Source organism: Strix aluco, chromosome 15 (assembly GCF_031877795.1).
Source record: "Strix aluco isolate bStrAlu1 chromosome 15, bStrAlu1.hap1, whole genome shotgun sequence".
NCBI classification, from domain to species: Eukaryota; Metazoa; Chordata; class Aves; order Strigiformes; family Strigidae; genus Strix; species Strix aluco.
The window spans coordinates 7,343,258-7,359,249 of record NC_133945.1 but is presented as its reverse complement, the minus strand read 5'-3'; the positions used below and the strand labels follow the sequence as shown (position 1 = coordinate 7,359,249).

The 15,992-nt window shown below is 44.9% G+C and overlaps 1 protein-coding gene across 1 annotated transcript in view; it reads right to left on the bottom strand.

Moving 5' to 3' along the window:
- CACNA1H (calcium voltage-gated channel subunit alpha1 H) overlaps positions 1 to 15,992 on the bottom strand; it is a 128,208-nt gene that overhangs the window by 54,770 nt on the left and 57,446 nt on the right. The window contains exons 9-11 of the mRNA XM_074840953.1: positions 2,584 to 2,735; positions 1,364 to 1,549; positions 572 to 689 (exon numbers count right to left, since the gene is read on the bottom strand). Of these exons, the coding sequence (XP_074697054.1) occupies positions 572 to 689; positions 1,364 to 1,549; positions 2,584 to 2,735 (456 nt within the window). The remainder of the gene's footprint in view (positions 1 to 571; positions 690 to 1,363; positions 1,550 to 2,583; positions 2,736 to 15,992) is intronic.

The window sequence follows — 15,992 nt, the reverse complement described above, 5'->3', positions numbered from 1 at the left end:
TTTTATTTTTAGAATGTCCTGGAAATAGCAGCTTATTGCTCCATTGTGGAATACGCCAGTGATTTCAAGCATATAACAGATCTTGTCTGCAGAGGAAATGCAACTTTTTACACAAAGACTTTCCCAGCATATAGAGCCAGCACCTCCATCTCTGACTTGTGACAGTATTTGTCACTCCCAGTTAAATGAAATTGTTTGCAAAGTGCGTTTTTGGGGCAGTGAAGGCAAGTAAGGAGACAGAGATCAACAGAATAGGAGCAGAATGGACAGTGGACTGTGGGTCTTGATCTTACTGACTATATGAAAGGAAAATAAGGGTGGATTTCCAGGCCTTCTTAGACTTTCCTTTTACTGACAACAGATATGCACAGTGATGATTTGAAGTAGACTGCTTCTCTTTCAGAGCTTATAGAGACAAGCTAACTCAGAAACACAATCACTTTGCCCTAATAACTCTACAGTGCCGTTTCAGTCCAAATTTGACACCTACTGGAAGAGTCTTTTGTTTTTAAAGTGAAATAACTTGTCCAGGTGGTCTACATTAAAACTTCCCAGAGGATCCAGAGCTTACCTGAAATACGGTCACAATGGCCCAAAGTAAGGAATCAAAATTCTTTCTATCTGGAACTGTGTCTCCTGTATCAGTTTTCAGGCTGAACTTGCATCCAAAAAGATGCATGCCAAGAATGCTAGAGTAGGAAAAAAGTGAGATGGAAGAAACACGTTATTGTGTGAAATATGGTTGCAGGGAGGATTGCAGTGATTTTTCAGACACTTCCGCCCGCCCCAGTGTTTTGTGTGCCAGTGGTATCTCCCAGGAGAAGGGGCTCTGCTCCACCCCTGACATGATCACTGATCAAACCCTGCCATTGGGTTCTTCCGTGTCACATTTCATTGTAATTATCTACACTGAAGTCAAATCAGGAACCTTCTTTATCTAGAAAATGACAAACCATACTGCCAGCTCTCTAATCCGACTGGTTTCCAAGAACAGGGTCCTGAGGAGCTTTATAGGGTCGAACAGACAGAAGTCTTGGAGTCTGTACAACCTCCATCTCAAATATAACACTGGCAGAGTCCAGTTACTGACAGCTTCCTGAGACACAGCTAAACGAGCCTCCCAGGAACTCCAGAGCAATCATTGCCTGTTTGTGTACTTCATTCATCCACAGAATTACAGTACTGCATGAAAAACTGAGATTGAGAAGAGGTAAATAGTCTGTTGAGTGTCTGCTTGTCAGTCTATTGTGAGCACTTCTATTGTGTAGGCAGCCTAGCAAGTACAGTATATTGTTATTCTAACCTACATATTACTTAAGCAAGCTGAACAATTAAATCGAAGAAGAGCTGCAGCCTCTGGTACCTGAAGATAAAGATGAAGAGCATAAGCAACATGCAGAAGGTGGCTACATTGTCCATTGTCTTCATCAGGACCACCAGCTGGCGACGGAGGGCAGGCATGAAACGCACCAGTTTCAGCACCCGGAGCAGCCGAAATGTTCGTAGCACAGAGAGGCCTCCGTCCGACTGGCCGATGATCTCCCAGACACTGCAGGAACACCAGAAGGAGAAGAACTATAAACAGAAGTACCGTACTATGGAAGCCCTGAGCAGGCTGGTTTCTTACAGGGTATCACACCACTAAAGCCCTAAAGGGGTAGTTTATTTGCCTGTTACTTTCTTGCTTCTGAAAACCACCTTCATTTCCCAGTTGTGCAGACAGACATGCTCATGCACAAGCTATATCCTTTATAGCTGGTTTCTTGATTCTTTAATTCCCTTGCTTTCTGTGGCTCTTCACAACACAGCATGTCTCCTGCTAGTCTGCATCACTACAATCAGTCACAAGCCTAGCCACAAAATTTGGATCAGGATTTTGTACCAAGAGAATATCCAGAGGGATTTATGTTTGTTGGGGTCAGTTGGTTTGATCAGGCCCCAGACTGGCCTTTGTTCCAGGCCTCTATCGCTCCTCACTTCTCTGAATCAAAGGGATGGGCCAACTGAAGCCAAGAGCACTACCCTGGTTTACACCTTCTGTGTCTCCCTTGACTTCTCTGCCCCAAATTACTGATTGAGGGGTGAACAGCGCTGATAGAAAGAATCCCACCATGAGAGGTGCTGTACGAGCTTCTCACACACACCACGCTGTGACATCCCCAGTGTAGGCTGGGATAGCATTCCCCTGGGAGAGGACAGCAGGACAGTGCCCTCTCTTACCCTCCTGCTTGCTCTATTCTGGCCTGAGTTATGTGTTAATTCAGGAGAGGGAAGGCATGCTGCTGGGATATGGACGCTTGCAGTACTCCTTTCCCAGGACCAGCCACTCTGCACTTCAGTGGAAAATTGACCACAGTGCCAGATGTGTGGCGTAAATAGACTTTGTTCTCCATCTGCCAGGTCCATTTACTTTGGACAGCCCTTCTAACGACAGGAATCTAAAAGGCCAGCATAATTATAGCACATCATAGCCAGCGAGCCCTGGATTAACACATGCCACATCATTCCTGTTCCCCATCCCACTCCCCAACCTTTTTGAGCCCTCGGCAGAAAAGCCACAGTGGAGAAAGAACTGGCAGTGACCTGATGACAACTATGATTCCATCAAAGATGTTGTATGGGTTCTTGATGTAGCCGAAGAGGCCAAAGGCAAGGAGTTTCAGGAGCATCTCCAGGGCAAACATGCTTGTAAAGACGATGTTACTGATCTCCAAGGCGTTGGTCAACTCGTCCGGCTATGGGGCAAAAAACCAACATGGTCAGACAGATGCACAGAAGAAATGGCTAAAGGCTGGTATGTTCCTCCCACCCTGGGATTTGTGCTAATGATGCACAAATAATACATCTTCCCATGTTCCTTCCAGAGAGCCATGGAGGCAGGTAAGTGTCTGAGAGGAACAGCAGACAAGCCTCATGGACAGTCCCTGCGAGTCTTACTGGCAAAACAGAATCCCAGCCCATTTCTGGAGCAGTTGCAGAACAACTGTGCCCAAAAAAATAAAAGCTATGCGAAGGAGAGGGCTCGTTCACTGTTAAAAGATACAGTTATCCAGGTGAACGGTCAGTGTGGCTTGTAAGGCTTCTGTTTGGACTTCCATTGGTCAGGCTGTTTTTGTTGCACTAACCCCGTCAGAGCTTTATGGATATTGCTATATCCAAAGCAGGATCACTGTCAATACAGCATATCTCTATTCATACACAAACAAAGCACTTTTCTTGCAGACATCTCTTAAGAGAATTAGGAGAACAAATACCAGTGATCTCCCTTGAGATATTTATCTCCCTTTGGAAACTGTTCCCAAAAAAAACTCAAGATGATTTTTCCTTCTGAAGTCCCAGTTAATAATGTAGAGCAGATTTTGTTAAAATGACAGCAGTATGGCCCTGAGTGTCCGGATTCCCTCCAGGATCAGTGTGGGTTTCTCTGAGTGTACAAGACTGCACGCAGCTTAAATCCAAGAACTGATTTTTCCATTCCCTTCCTCTAACACCAGCACCAAATTACTCTGGGCTACAATCTTGCTCTTCAGACAGTCTTAGATGTTCCTTTCCTGGGAAGTGCAGTGACATCTGCCCGGCACCCAGGCTCCAAAACGTGGCACAGCAGGGACAGATGCAAAAGGTGGGATGGGGTTCACTCAGTCACTGGAGCGACTCCCTCAAACAGCACCAGGCTCTGCAATGCGCATTGCTAATGCTCAAGGCCTGTTCCTTTGCAAAAGAAAATGAGTCTTTTTCATTTCCTCAGTGTAATAATATTGCCTAGAAAAAGGTGTTATTTTCATATCTGACTCATCTCCTGACTGATAATAGCTTTCTTTATTCCCCATCCGTCATTAGACACTATGTTAAAAGTTGGCAGTTTCTTGGGGATGCTGTATTATTTGAGGCTCCAAAGGGAGATGACCATTGTAATACAGTGGCACGGCCACATTTAACTCCACACTCTGCAAACCGAATCCTTGGCAATTGAAGGAGAAGGTGAAAGAGTTAACTCGAAAGCAGGAAGAGCCCACACATCCCCTACTATAAGCAGCGACAGTCTGTGGGCTGCTAATGAACCATCATTCATAAGCTAAATTACTTTATGCAATAGACTGTCTTTTGCTCAACCATTTATTCAGGAGAAAGAGCACTAAGAGCCTCAGTCCTCATGATTATAATCCATATACACTAATTACTAAGGGACACCAGGGAAAGGACTGTGCAATTTTCAGTTCTTTAGTCCCTAGCAAGGGGTGGCCCAGACGGCTGCACAGTGCACCTGAACACCAGGCTGTCCTCCTCACACCTTCCTTCCTGCAGAGATGATGATTCCCTCCTTCACATCGTTCAGCGCTCGCCCGTGCTATTCCCTTCCCCGATGACACCGAAACAACCTGGGCAGAGCTCTTCTCTTTGCAATGAAAACACAGCTGAAGAAAGGGGCTGCTCTAGGATGGCATCTAACCAGCTCCTCAACAGAGACTGAGCCTGAAACAGCCCTGCAGGCTCCCAGGCGCCTGTCCTGCTGTAAGCCACAGTGGGGACAGGACACCATGCTCACAGCATCCTCGAGCTGTTTGTCGGGAGCAGAGCACGGCTGGCACGTTCAGTCCCCCCTCAGCTGGGGTTATACAAGGGCATTCCTGACAAGAGCAAAATAACTTGCTAAATTCTTGCATCCCTCCAGGCAGCAGATGGAAGGCTCCTTGGGACAGGGTGTTCACGGCAGGCCAAGGATGGCTTGTTAGCATGCTGAGGCTGGGAAATTAATGACACAATCATCAGCAAGGAAGCTGCAGCTTGGGCAGCTTTGAAGAGACAGGGTTGTTCTGTAGCACTTTTTGCTGGGAAACAGAGATCCTGTCTGTTGCTACCTACAGTAAGTACCTTGTCGTCTGCAATACAGCAGCAGTCTCATCTGCTAAAGTCAGACTCAGTTCAGTGTTCTCCAAGTTCATCTTACTGCTGCCAGATGTGCTGCCAAGAGTCACAATTTCATCATGAAAACTGGGATAGCTGGTGATCACTTCAAAATCCCTAAAATCCTGGAGTTACGCGAATATGACAAGACCATCTCAGGAGTCATTACCAAAAAAGTCAGTGTCCAGCCTGAAAAGACTAAGCTGAACAAACTTAAATACATCCTCAGGCAAATAAGAAGAATTTTTAAGCTGTTATTCTCAAAAATCCCATGTTTTCTAAGCCAACCTCAAGATTTTTCTGTGGCCTGTTGAACACACGGTTCAACCAGCTAATCTGCTGCTATCACTGCTTGAATTGATTTGCCAATTTCCTTCGACAACTTGGTGTGCTTTTTGCTCTCTCCAGCGCCATAACTTTTGCTTCATGTACGAGTTCAGAGTGTGCAGGAGAAAAGCTGCAGCCATCTCTCAGGGGAGGGCAGAGAGGGCATGAGGAACAGGGAAAGGAGAGGACAAGGAGGTGGCCCAGATGAGATCATCAGGAGCTGTGGTGAGGAGCTGATCCAGCAGATCAGGAGGACGGGGGGACGCCTGGGTGAGGCTGACGGGCAGCGGGCTGACACTGCAAAGCCAATCGTGCTTCAGACAAGAGATCTTCATTATCCTTTAGTGATCATATTTGGTGTGAAGCAGAACTAATTCAATGACAAGGACTGCTGTAACGTGAGACGTTTGGAGCGCAATCCTGCAGTGACATGGAGGCAGGACCCACTGGGCAAGGACAAGGATGGATAGCCCTGCATGCTGGCTAAGCTGCTGATGTGAGCTTTTGTATTATTAGAGTGGAAGCTGAACAGCAGATGAGCCAAGCATCCAGTGATACAGCCTTCAAATGTAATTACCTTCTTTCAGCACCAACCAGAGCTCAGAAAACAGCCTGCCATAGATATTTTTATGGCTTATGAAATGGTTTGTTGCTTAGAGCACAATTCATTTCCCACTTCTCTCAGTCCCTGATGAGCAAAGATCTAGGAGGAGGGTCAAGGAAGAGACACTTGAAAGCCAAGATGGATTTGGCCATTCCCCTGGACTCAGCCACTAGGAGACACTGTTGTTTTGTTCAAATTTAAGCCAACCCCAGAGCAGGAATTTTTCCAGAATCCTTTTTCTCTGGGAAAAACAAAATGTTGATTTGCTGAAAACAAAACTTTTCATGGCAAGGATTATTTTTGTCAAACTTCCTGGCTGGAAGAAAATGAAATTGCAACAAAGCTTTAAAATTGCTGCAGCGTCTTGCTTTGACCTTCTCAGAAATGGAAATTTCAGGCTTTTTTCTTGAGACATGGTTATGTCTCAAAATGCAACTCCCTTTCTAGCAAGGAATGGTTAAAAAACAAAGGTTGGCATCAAAATGATGCACTTTCAAGAGAGCAGTTCTAAAGTGGTATTTTTTTGCTTTTTGCCAAACACTTTGTAAATATTAACAACTCTGTCAGGGGAAACTACTTGCCCACCACAGGGCTCTGAACCGCATCAGTGAAAACTTCCTTTTTCAAATTACAGTGAGAGTGCATGACCCCTCATCAACTTTGGATATCTCCACATCTTTTGCTGCTGTGATGTGTGACGGTTACGTTGGTCCAGGTTTTCAGAGATAGGCCAGGCCAAATGGAGCATGGCCAAATGGCAACCAGGTGACATGGCACGAGGCCATGGAACACCGAGGAATCCCCACAACAGATGCGATGTGGGAGATGGTGGGCAATGCTGTCCCCCTGGTATGAGGGTCACAGTACCAGACGTGGCAGCTGGAACGGGAACTGCCATGCTGGAGACAGTCAGCAAAAACGAGCACAAAAAGTGGTTTAACCCACAAGTCCCACCCCCCAGGTCCCAGGCAACATTCAAAAAAGGTTCAGATCTGAGTACAAATTTTATAGATTTCAGATTCAAATGAATCCTCATACTTTAGCTGCAGGAGTGAGTTTCCCACCATTCAAGAGAAGGGCAGAAACTGTATGGGATCAATTTATAAGATTTCAGCATCCTTGAATATGAGTTTAAAGTAACAGTTAGCCTTGACTCCAGGCAAAACATGTCCCAGGAAAGCACAACCACCTCTGCTCACTTTGAAGGCCATATTTATGCTGCGGAATATTTCACTGATTCAAACCCGTGTTTTTATTAGAGACAAACCTCAAACGTTTCAGCAGTTCATTCTGAGTTCAGATAAACAGACAAAAAATCCTCTTCTAAATAGTTTGGGTCTGAAAACCTCGGAAGACTAGTCTCTTTCTGAGAATCTGGTTTTAGCAAGATGCAGCACAACCCCAGAGCCTTCCCGGAACTGGGAGAAATTCAATAAAAGAGAAACCCATAATGGTCAAATTATTGATGGGCCCTACAAGCAGAGGATGAAGAACAGGAGTTGGACTTCACAGCCTTAGATTCTTTTTGTGCAACTAAATTACTGCACTTGTTCAAGCAAGTCACTATCTCTTTGTGCCTCTGTCCTCTCGCCTGTCTTCTACCCTGACTCTTCTGCTTGATGCCTCCACAACCACCTATTTTACATAGCTCAGGTTCAATCACCAGCAGGATGGCACCTTGCCTTGGCTGGGGCACCTTTTTGCTTTGATACTGAGTAGAAATAATCATGCCTGCATCACACTGGAGAAAAGGGCTGTTAGACACCTGGTCCCTCTGGCTGAATGAACAGGGAAGTGCTTCCAGAGTTAAAGATGTGCTTTTGCTTCAGAAATCCCCCCCAAGCCCAAAGCAGTCGTTCAACTCCTCCTGAACAGGGAGAGCTGAGACTGGCAGAGACGCAGAGGAATGGTAAACAAATCCAGAACATTTAGTCTCATAAACATCCTTTGCACTGGTGGGTTTTTTTCCTCTAGTCCCGGGCCTAAAGCTGTCAATGGGATTTTGAGCACTTGTTTATGTTGGCTTTTCTGCTTTGTATTTTGAAGTTCGGTCTGCAGAGACTCTGACCAGGAAGAGGAAACGTAATGAACTGCCAATTTGTACTTTGTTTCCGGACACTCCGTATTTTCTCTCTTCACCCCATTTTTGAGAGATTGTAATTTTCCAATTACCAGTTATTCCATTGCAACAGATCTCACCTGTCTGCTGTCTTTGGCATCATCCCCATTCCACAGAATTAAAAACCAAAGGGAATGCATGAGAGAGGCAGGGAGCAGGGAAAAAGGCATTCAGGCTAATTCCAATGAGGTGGCAGAGGAAAAGAAATTCCAAAACACACAACTTTTTATATTAATAAACCCAAAGCATAGCAATTAGTGCAATACTGGATAACCCACCCAGCACTAAGCAACTTCACTTTTTAGTGTGTTCATTGGTTGCAAAGGCATTTGCGAGCTGTGCCCAAGGACTAAAGGAGGGACTGCTCCTGATGCTTCCTAGCAAAGATCCAGTAACAGCGATGCGCAGAACAACACCCAGAAGGAACAGGTCTACCTTCAAGGACTTACTCTCCCTCTGGCACTCGTGCACAGCCTGCTCCTCCTTCTAAATATAAGCTCCTGCTTTCCTGAGGCCAGGCAGTGGAGTCAGCTGTGGGGTGCAAAGGCTCTGCTCCACCCTATTGGAAGGAAACCTAATTATGGGGATTTTAAGATCCAATTCACACAGTGAGCAATAGGCAGGGTCAGGATGGGAACTCAAGGATTTCTATCTTTCCACTGACGGATCTTCTAAGTGGTGCTAGCGATACACAGGTGATACCAGGACACCTGCAGCCTCCATCATGATGTCACCAGCTGCAAAAAGGCGACAGTCCCAAAAAACCATGCAAAGGGATACCAACCGCAGTGCAATTCTCCTCCCCTCACAGTGGAGGGGGCAGACAGTGCCTCTTGGCAGCTCAGCCTTGTGCTTCACCTTTTCAACTCCTGACGGACATCTGTGCCCACTCATCCAAGAGGAGAGCCAAGACACCGCAAGCAGCCACTCTCCAGGGCCCATCCCTGTCATGAGATCTGCAAGGCAGAAGGAAGCCCTTTGCATCTCCAGTGCACACCAACTGCAGAGCACGGAGCTACACTTGAGTCGGCTTTTCCTCTACGGAGGGAGAGTAAAACCTGCTTGCTTTATTCACCAAGCCATACAGCCTCCTACATAACTAATCTGTTTAACTGATGGATTACTGGGCTCTGCATTACATTTGTAGGGTTTACGTGCCACTGTGAAGGCAATCGTGAGATGAAAGCCAGTTTTCTGGGACAGATTAAAGCGATGGTTTGGGATGGATTAGACTTTTTTAATAAGAAATATTGTTCAAAAATTGTGGAAAATAGCTTAAATGAGTTTGAAGCACTGGCACCACAAGAGGGGAGCAAATCAATGAAATTGCTAAAGAGAGCTCAAAATTATAAAATATTCTTTTTTCTCTAAAAAACTAGAACATTACAGAATGTGTGTGTAATACTAATATTACAAGCAGACTCCCACTGAGCTAGGCAGTGAGCATCAGCCTGCAACCCTGGCCTTGTGTGCCTTCTGAATATAGGATGAACGGTTGGATAAAACATCGTATGGGACTGTCGGAGGGTGGGTTTAACCCAGCAAGAAAGTGCAGAGATCTCTAACCCACTGCCTGTTGCCTTTCTTTCCTCTCCCTGGAGGTGGCTGATTTCTCACAGTCCTCACAGCACCCAGCGGTCCCCTCCTCCCCACGCGCCACAGCTCACCCACATCCAGAGTGATCTCCAAATCCTTGCACTCTTACAAGCTCAAGCTTTGTATCTGAAACCCTCAGCTGTGTTTTTTGCACACTCACTCCTTTGAAAACTTACATCAAACACCAATTTCTTGCCCATATCCTTTTCCTATGGCAAATTCTATTAAAGAGGAGCCTTAGTCTCCTCAGGTAGGCTCTGCTCATGGGCTAGGAGCTGTAATTAACAGTCATATCACAGGCATTTTGCTACAGAGCAAATTTTGGCTAAAGGACATGAAGGTATCAGCAACATTTGCCCTGCTGGACACAAGCTCAGGCCCCTCCAAAGTCAGCCCAGCAACCAGAGATGGCACGGGACAGGCCCTAGCTGAAGTTTCTAAATGCTTAATGGAGTGAATAGGAGAATTGGTCACCTCAAGCACCCCTGAGGCTATTATTTATCCTGTCCAAAACAATGTAATCAGCCATTCAGCATAAGAGTGGATGCTCTATGTGCTGGTATCTGGGGGCTGGTCTCTTCCCTCAATCACAGCGGGTATTTATCACCAGGGAGAGAAACTCTGTCCTGCCTCCCCCGAACATGCCCCACTCTACATGTCTGGGACAAGAACAGTCCAAATATCACTGCAAATTTACACTGGGATGCAGAAGCAATGCAGTTAGAGGGGCCTGTGTGCCCCTCCCCAAGCTTTTGCCCAGCCTGTGCAGAGGCTGAGCACTGGTGACCACCTTACTGAAAATAATGGCATGTGCCTGAAACCCCGGCAGAGAGGACAGAGAATTTCACACCTGAGTAAGAGCAAAAGCGTTTAGGGCCACATGCTTCAGGAGTGTCTGCAGGCTCTGTCAAAAGGCAGCCCTGGCTGGGCTGGGATGTGGAACACGTTTCACACACCAGTAATGAAGTATAAGCATGTAGTGTGCCTTAACTGTAATAATAAAGATGAACATCCCCTGGCCCAGAAATGGGTGAAGGAGGGAAGCTGCAACATCTCTTAAGCATGGACTCAATACTGCAGCAATTATATGCAGAGGAGACAAGGTTGCCCTAAATTCTGCAAGCTGTGTACTTGTTTTTATTTACAGCTACTTTGTTCTAATGCCTCTGAAGCACTTTGGGAAAAGGTCCTCTCTGAGGGAGTTTAAAGAGCCAGAAGCTCATGGCCGAAGCAGAGAGCTGTCAGGGAATGTAAGTGACATCTCAGAAGACCTCTAGCAAATGTGAAGGCTACATTTTGACCGTTATTTTTCTCCCCTTTTTTTGCTTGTCGAAGACCAAATGGAATAATTCTGATATTTCTAAGGTAAGTAAACAAACAACCAAAACAACAAAACAAAAAAACCCCAAGCAATTTAAGACCTGGCTTCTTCCCTCCTCTGCCTTCCCTGCCCTTAAAAAAAATATGAAGAATAATGCAAGTGGGATTTTCAATTTCTGCATTTGAAATACTTCCTTTATAAACCATTTTGATGTAGTTTATTTACTACAACACTGAACTCTGCCTTAAAATCAATTTCAAAACAGTTTAGTCAATCTAGACTACAGTTCAAATCACAGAAATTGCCTTGCCTTCATATGATATAACTTCTCTTACTAGGAAAACTGGTTCGGATGGTGCTTTCCCATGCACATGAGCACAGCTGGAAGCTATTTATGCTCTCTGGCCTTGGAAAAGGACCAGGGACTTGAACTAGGATGCCCCAGCTCCTAGAAGGCTGCCCTGGTCACCAAGATGTTTGCTATTCTGAGGTGCCTTCTGCCCTACGCTTGACAGCCAGACACCACAACCTCTCAGAACCCAAAACTCTTCTCAAGGAAGGGTTTAGCTGTCATTAACGTCTCTACTAAAAGCTCTGACTTTGATGAGTTTGTGCTTTCTGATGAAAAAAAATTTGCTGAGAGATTTCCAAATGGGCTCTACTTAAAAGTAGGCTGGAAACAGAAGGAGAGAGAGATCTCCTCATGCCTACTGATGAATGTTCACTCTCCGGCTTTGGAATTAAAAATGGAGAATTTATTCTCTCAGTCACCTCTACTCTCAGGTTTTATGCCTTCCTCTAAATGGGATCCTTCATGTGGAGCGATAACAGTTTAATTGAAGATAGCCGATGGTAATTTTTCCTCCTTTCAATTGACCTACTTGATCTCCTAATGCTCTACGGAATTGCTTTTACCTCTCTGCTCTGTGGCATGAAAGTCACTGCTAATAATTGCCTACCCAACTGCATATGGCCAGCCTAATGCAAAACACGCTGCTCCTTTCTGGAGCTGCAAATAGGGCATCAGTGGAGGAATGGAGCAAGTTGCTTACAAGCGTGATGTACTCTGACATTAAAAAAAAAAACAACATTAGAGTTAATGTTATCCAGCAATGACCATATACCAAAGTCATATACTCTCCGGGATTTTTGTGTGAATCCTTCAAGTTCACTTGGTATTGACACCTGGCTGGGAGTGTTTTCTACAGAAGAAATCTTGGCTGCTACACTTCCATCTCTTGCAACAAGAGCTACAAATCAGAGTTTGTTCTCTGGGATAATCAACTCTGCTGTAGCTTCCTTAGGAAGCTTCCCAGGCACAAGGTCCCACACGGCACAACATATTTACGGTATTACTTTCCCATTTCTCAGTTTCATTCAGCAAAATGCAATTTTATTTCAAGTGGCATAAACGCCAAGCTGGATTAGATCAATTGCTGTCTTCTCCACCCTCAGGAGGAAAGGACCTGGGCAATCTGAAATGCTATCAGCAGTAGCGTACAGAACTAAAGCTACTATTCTTGAAAAGTAGGCCAATCAGCTGGATTACATCTTGATGGAGAATCACTTGGTCTGACAGATGGCTGGAAAAATAAGCCTTAAAATGGAAAAAAACCCAAACCCTATAAAGCAACTCCCCCAAACAAGGCCAGAAATGCTCAGGTTTAGTTATTAAACAAGAAGTCACAGGAGGAAGGAGCCAACTCTCCAGATAACAACCAAGGAGGAATGCCTCCAGCAATACACCAAGAGCACTGTAATAGCTCACCTGGGGAGAGAAGCTCTAGTGCGGATTCTGCAAACTGGTCCTCCCTGTCAGTACTGATACGCTGATTAGTTTCATTGAAAAAGAAGAAAAATGGAAATATGCCTGAACTGAGGACAGTGAGTGCCTAATAATTCCTCCAGTGCTGGGTGCAAGGGAGGAGGTGCCTGTTCAGACTGAGCTCGGTGCCAAGGGGAGCCATGATCATCCCTTCACTCTCAGCAATGCCGTGGCTGGAACGTCGTTCAAGAGTACGGAGGACAGCACGTGTGCCGCAGCGCATCAGGAGATGCCTCTGGCAACTTCCCAATGTTTCAGAAATGGACCTGTTGTACGCCTTCCCTCTTCTCCTAAGCAGCTGTTATATATGAGCAGGCTTTTCTCTACGAGCAGACTGCCATCTCACCCCACATTGGCTTAGTTCCTTTAAGAGCATCTGGCGAAAATCCAGGGAAATTATACAGACTGAATCATTCCCATCCATATGCTGGTGGAGTCCTTCAAAGAACCAGCAGATCTGTGAGGCGTGACATCTCTTAGCAAGGCCTGTGTTGACTCTCATCCAATATATTTGGCTTATCCCTCACCATAAAAAAAATTACACTTACACAAGGAATTATATTCACACAATTCTTGCCCATTGCAAACCATTTTTTTTCTTGACCACTATGTGTGCTGAAGTCAACAACAAATGGTCAAAAATCATCAGCCTAATGCCTGAAATCAGATTTGCTGGCTAATCAAAAAGGATGGTTTTTTTTTTTGTTTTTGTTTTTTTTTTTTTTTTGTATTTAAGATGAAAATACATTGTATTCCATGCCATTAATTAGAAAGAAGAGCCAGGGTCTATCTTTTCCTTTTAGATGTAAACTGAGTCACAAAATTACAAGAGCTGGTGAATTTAAGAAAAAGCATACAATATTGTGAAAGGATATGCTGTAAAAGGATAGACACAAAGAATGTAGAAATATGCTACAGCCCCTTTCAGACAAAAATGAACACAGAGTAACTGCCCCAAGGAGTCTGCACAAGAAATCAAGGTTAATTGATGACTGACTTTGCTAAAATCTTGCAGCCAAACTACAACTGTGAGTTTCTGACTGTGCTCAGAGGTTACAGGTAGCTCCGACAACGTCCATTAGAGGTGGCAGGAGCATGAACATTGAGAGAATAAAGAACCGTTTCCAAACATTTGATTGTACTGCAAGAGGCACCTTTAGCAATGATTATATGATCTTTATCCACAGCCAAGCAACCGGCTTACTCTCTGCTAACAGAGAGATCAAAGGCCGTTGGGTTGTCATTAGCAGGCAAACTCAATAGAAGTTGTTTACTTCACCCAAGCTAATGGCACTGGAAATATTTAATCAAAAAATGGACACACTCTCTCTATTCCTGCCAAGATGATTCAGAAGGGGCCACTTAAATCTATTTTGTCAAACCATTACTCATCCCTTGCTAATAGACCTTTATGGAGAGTCCCTTTGAAAAATACACATTCGTGACTTGGGGGCTGCGTACTGGTATTAGTTGATGAGGCACATCAAGAAAACATGATAGACGGCTGCTCATGGGAAGAACAAGATGGGGAATATGTTTAGTCTATATCTGATAAAGACCTTGACTTAGTCATCTTTCAAGCCCAAGGAGAGGAAGCTGAAGTGGCCTGATGGGGAAATAAGTTCAAGGAGAGGATAATTCTTCAGAAAAATTTGAGCAATTTGCTGTAATTGACCTCTGAGTGCTAAGTGGAAGAATGAAAGATGAAAGAAGATTAGGAGAACTTTTCTGAGGTTCAAGGATCTTGGGGTAAAAGAAGAAAACTAAAATGTTGGGTGGTCATCAGGAGAAAATTTGATGTATCTTACAGAACACCAGGGTGTTGCCCACTTGAACCTTCATTCTTGGGTCACCAAGCGAAGGTTCAGTGTCTACAAGGAGATGCCAAATGTCAGGACTCCCAAGCTCTTTTCCTAACTCCTAGATTAATATCTAGTCTCTCACATGGTCTTAAACATGTATCAGACATTTGGGCATAGACAGTTCTTTATGGGCTTCCCTCTGGGATGTGCAGAGATGTCCATTAACCAAGGACGTTCACCTTCTGGGGTTGTCTTAAAAGATATGAAACAGCTTACAACCCTGATATAGGAAGAGTTGATCCTGCCTTAGAGCAAGAGGATGGACTAGGTAAGTTAAACTCTATCTACTCTGATTTTTGTGACACTGGACTGAGAAGATCCCCGAGGTTCTTAGGATCCAAGCCACTGCTAGGATAGGTAGCTATATCTTGTCTCTTGTTTCATAAGCTGATGAAGCTCATGGACATCCTGTGGGGACAATACAGCTGGGGGAACCTCCAGCCCTTTTGTCCTCCAAGACAGGACTGCACTTGGTACAGACTCAGTTTTGATACAGTTTCTCTGAAGCTTCTGGAAACACTCATGAAGAGCTTAAGATTCAAAAGCATCAGCATGGAAATGATTATCCGGAAAATCCACATCTGTAATACAGGCAGCAACTCCTTGCTGCTCTGCATCAAAGATAGGCTAGGAGCCTGAAGAACAAATTCAGGGGAAATCCACCTTTCCTCCCCTCTAGCAAACCTAAAGCAACCCAAGCAATTGTTACAAGCTTATTTTTGTCCCTGAGAACACAATGCTGTGAACAGCCCAGGGTGCTCTAGCCTGCAGCCAAAGCAGGCAGATGGGAACTCTAGAGCTGCCATGCTGTTCTTGCAAGTGAATTATTGATACGTTCTTCTTAGCCATGAGCATCAGACTAAAGTGGCAATTAAAACCATCCACAGTGATCAAAAAGAAAAAGCAAAGATGAAAAGGTACAAAACCAGCATCTGTATTTCCCAGCAGCACGTGCTATTATGACTAGCAAGGAAGGCTTCTGGGTCCTGATCCTTCAGGAGTGTCTTCAATAACAGCCCGCATCAGAGCAGGGGGACAATGGGGAGCAATACAACACCACCATTTCTGCTGGAGACAGGGGAATGAGTCGCTCCTGGGAGCGCAATGCCCCATTTTAGCTTTTCAGTGTGTACAATATAGGCATTCAGACTCAGAAATTTAAAAATAACAACTACAACCACCGTCATCCCTCCTGCTCCCTGAGACAACAGCAACTTGTTTTGCTAAGGCAAGAAAGGACAGAAGAGGTCAAAAAGGAACTACAAGACAGAGCGGCCCTCCAGCATAGTCACATCACTTGGACATTGCACAAAGTGAAAGCTTGGAATTACTGAATGTGAGCACAAACCAGCAGCAAAGCCCAGCAACTCTTGTTCCTCCTCACATCAGCTGTTTGTATCCTATAGCCAGCTAGTGGATTTTCATCTGGCAGA